This window comes from Myotis brandtii, unplaced genomic scaffold, assembly GCF_000412655.1.
Source record: "Myotis brandtii unplaced genomic scaffold, ASM41265v1 scaffold786, whole genome shotgun sequence".
NCBI classification, from domain to species: domain Eukaryota; kingdom Metazoa; phylum Chordata; class Mammalia; order Chiroptera; family Vespertilionidae; genus Myotis; species Myotis brandtii.
In genome coordinates, this window is record NW_005371157.1 from 258623 (window position 1) to 259567 (window position 945).

Sequence of the window (945 nt, forward strand, 5' to 3'; positions counted from 1 at the left end):
CAGAGACACGCGGCTGCCAGCACCCTGCAGGCCCGGTGGAAGGTGTACAGGCGCCAGGTGAGGGCTCCCGGGCCCTGCTGGGCTGCACCCACCAGGCGGTGCTGAGGCCCCTCCCAGCTGCCCAAACCACTGCCCGTTGTTCACCAACCCACGGTCACCTGCCCTCAGACAGGCGGGTCTGTGGTCGGTGCAGGTGACAGAGCAGACACTGCAGAGAATGGCGTGGGGGGGTTGGGGGGGGACCACACACCACCCCTGGAGGCACGAGCAGCCCCGTGGGGAGGAGGGAGCGCTCGCGATAGCAGTGGCTGGTCCCAGGCCTGGCGGCTGGCAGAGCCGGCACCTCCTCTCCCTCCCCCGCCCCCGACTGTGGCAGGGGCAGGACCAGGAAACGGACTCCACTGTGAGAAGTTCGTCCTCATTAACTCATACCTTGTCTCTGTTTCAGAAGAGGGAGGCCGCGCTGGGCGAGGTGAGCAGGTTTGGTTCCCCGATGCCAGAAAAGGGGAGCGTGGGGATGCTCAGGCAGCTTCATCCTGGTCCCCACGAAATCCCACCATGAAGACTCGGGTCTGCGGCACTAACCTGCCACAGCGGGAGGTCGTGTGGCCGCTCCTCCGGAGGTGCGGGTGGCGGTGTGACCTGGAGAGCCGCCACCCGACACCAGCTGTGCTTCACGCACACACGGAGCCGCCGGGGGCCAGGTCACCTGTCTGCCCCGGAGGTCCTGGTGGGAGAGGCGCTGTGAGTCTCGGTGACGGTGCGGTCGGTCGTGAGGGACGCCCTGCCTCTGCTCTCAGAGCTTCCACCCCGCAATCTCCCCTGGTCCGAAGCCGCCACCTTCCTGGCATTAACCTCAACTCCCGTCCTCTCCCTGCAGGCGGCCACGGTGCTCCAGGCGGCCTTCCGCGGACACCTGGCTCGGGCGAGGCTATTGGCGAGCCC

General features: G+C 67.6%; 1 protein-coding gene and 1 long non-coding RNA gene across 2 annotated transcripts in view; both read left to right on the plus strand.

Annotated features, from left to right (window-relative positions):
• IQCE (IQ motif containing E) overlaps positions 1-945 on the plus strand; it is a gene marked incomplete at its 5' end in the record, with an annotated part of 26311 nt that overhangs the window by 18283 nt on the left and 7083 nt on the right. Inside the window, 3 exon segments of the mRNA XM_014530979.1 lie at positions 4-57; positions 449-472; positions 881-937. Coding sequence (XP_014386465.1) covers positions 4-57; positions 449-472; positions 881-937 — 135 coding nt within the window.
• On the plus strand, positions 1-945 carry LOC102257587. The gene is made up of 3 exons (XR_314545.1): positions 1-57; positions 449-472; positions 881-945. It is a non-coding gene; the product is annotated as an uncharacterized LOC102257587 (long non-coding RNA).